The sequence below is a fragment of the Neopelma chrysocephalum genome, unplaced genomic scaffold, assembly GCF_003984885.1.
Source record: "Neopelma chrysocephalum unplaced genomic scaffold, ASM398488v2 Primary Assembly neopelma1_86583, whole genome shotgun sequence".
Classification (NCBI taxonomy): Eukaryota; Metazoa; Chordata; class Aves; order Passeriformes; family Pipridae; genus Neopelma; species Neopelma chrysocephalum.
This window is the reverse complement of record NW_020916118.1, coordinates 1-1,405: the sequence shown is the minus strand read 5'-3', so window position 1 is coordinate 1,405 and position 1,405 is coordinate 1. Positions and strand designations below refer to the sequence as shown.

Sequence of the window (1,405 nt, the reverse complement as noted above, 5' to 3'; positions counted from 1 at the left end):
CCCCCCCAAATCGATGGGACCCCCCTGGGATGGACCCAACCCCCCCCAGATGGACTCAGAGACCTCCCGAGGGCCACAGGAGACCCCAAACCCCCCCAACCAGGGCCCCTGCTCACCGTGGGGGGACCCCAATGAGGCAGAGGGACCCCAGTTCCCAGGGGGTTGACCCAGATTCCCGTGGGGTGACCCCAATTCCCACTGGAAGATGCCCAGTGCCCCCGGGGTGACCCCAATTCCTGTGGGGTGCCCCCCAGTCCCAGGAGGTGACCTCAATTCCCAGGAAGTGACCCCAATTCCCATGGGGTGCCCCCCATTCCCTCCAAGGTGCCCCCAATCCATTCCCATTCCCATCCCATCCCATCCCACCCCATTCCCACCTGCAGGTTTGCATCAGGGCCTGGACACTCTGGAAAAATCCGACCTCGCGCTTGGCCTTCAGGTACTCCAGCATTTTCTGGGGGGTCAGGGGGGGTCAGGGGGTACCTGAGGTACTCCAGCATTTTCTGGGGGGTCAGTGGGACCAAGGGGACACGGGTGCCCCCCTGAGGGGACAAAGGGACACCCCGAGGGGTCGGAGGTGCCCCCCCCTCACCTGCTGCACGTCGGCGTTGCCCCCGTTGAGGATGGAGATGCCCAACTTGAGGGTGGAGGAGACCATGGCCCCCCGCTCGCCTGGGGACACACGTGTGTGACATGTGTGACATGTGTGTCATTTGTGTGTCACAGCCCCCCATGGCCCCCCCCTCCCCTGGGGGGGACACACGTGTGTCACCCGAGGGGCCTCGTGCCAGGGGAACCCTCAGGGGTCTCCCAGGGGTCTCTTGGGGGTCTCTCCAAGGGGTCTCCCCAGGGGTCTCTCTCACACAGAGGGGTCTGTCAGGGGTCTCTCAGGGGTCTCTCGGGGGTCTCCTGGGGGTCTCATACAGGGGTGTCTCTCCCCAGGGGTCTCCTGGGGGTCTCTCTCACACAGGGGGTCTCTCAGGGGTCTCTCTCAGGGGTCTCTCAGGGTCTCTCAGGGGTCTCTCTCCCCCAGGGGGGTCTCTCAGGGGTCTCTCAGGGGTCTCTCAGGGGTCTCTCTCACACAGGGGGTCTCTGAGGGGTCTCTCAGGGGTCTCTTTTTGGGGGTCTCACCCTTGCAGGCGCTGATCATCTGCAGCACCATCTCGGCCGCCCCCCGCGTGTGCAGCCGGGCCTGCTGAGACAGCAGCTTCTGCTTCTCCATCTCCTTCTCCTGCCAAAAACAGGGGGGCACAGGGGTCAGGGGGGGTCACAGGGGTCAGGGGGGGTCACAGGGATCAGGGGGGGTCACAGGGATCAGGGGGTGTCAGGGGGTGTCAGGTGTTGAGGGGCAGGGGGGTCACAGGGGGAGGTTCAGCAGTTTCTGCTTCTCCATCTCCTTCTCCTG

At 65.0% G+C, this 1,405-nt stretch overlaps 1 protein-coding gene across 1 annotated transcript; it reads right to left on the bottom strand.

Annotated features, from left to right (window-relative positions):
- Nucleotides 1–377: 377 nt before the first annotated feature.
- LOC113979653 (ryanodine receptor 1-like) lies at nt 378–1,251 on the bottom strand (the record flags this gene model as incomplete). The annotated part of the gene is made up of 3 exons (XM_027706976.1): nt 1,132–1,251; nt 593–672; nt 378–454 (listed from the first exon to the last, which is right to left on the bottom strand). Coding segments are annotated over exons 1-3 (248 nt in total), but the record flags the coding sequence as incomplete, so codon positions are not given.
- Between the last annotated feature and the right edge of the window lie 154 nt (nt 1,252–1,405).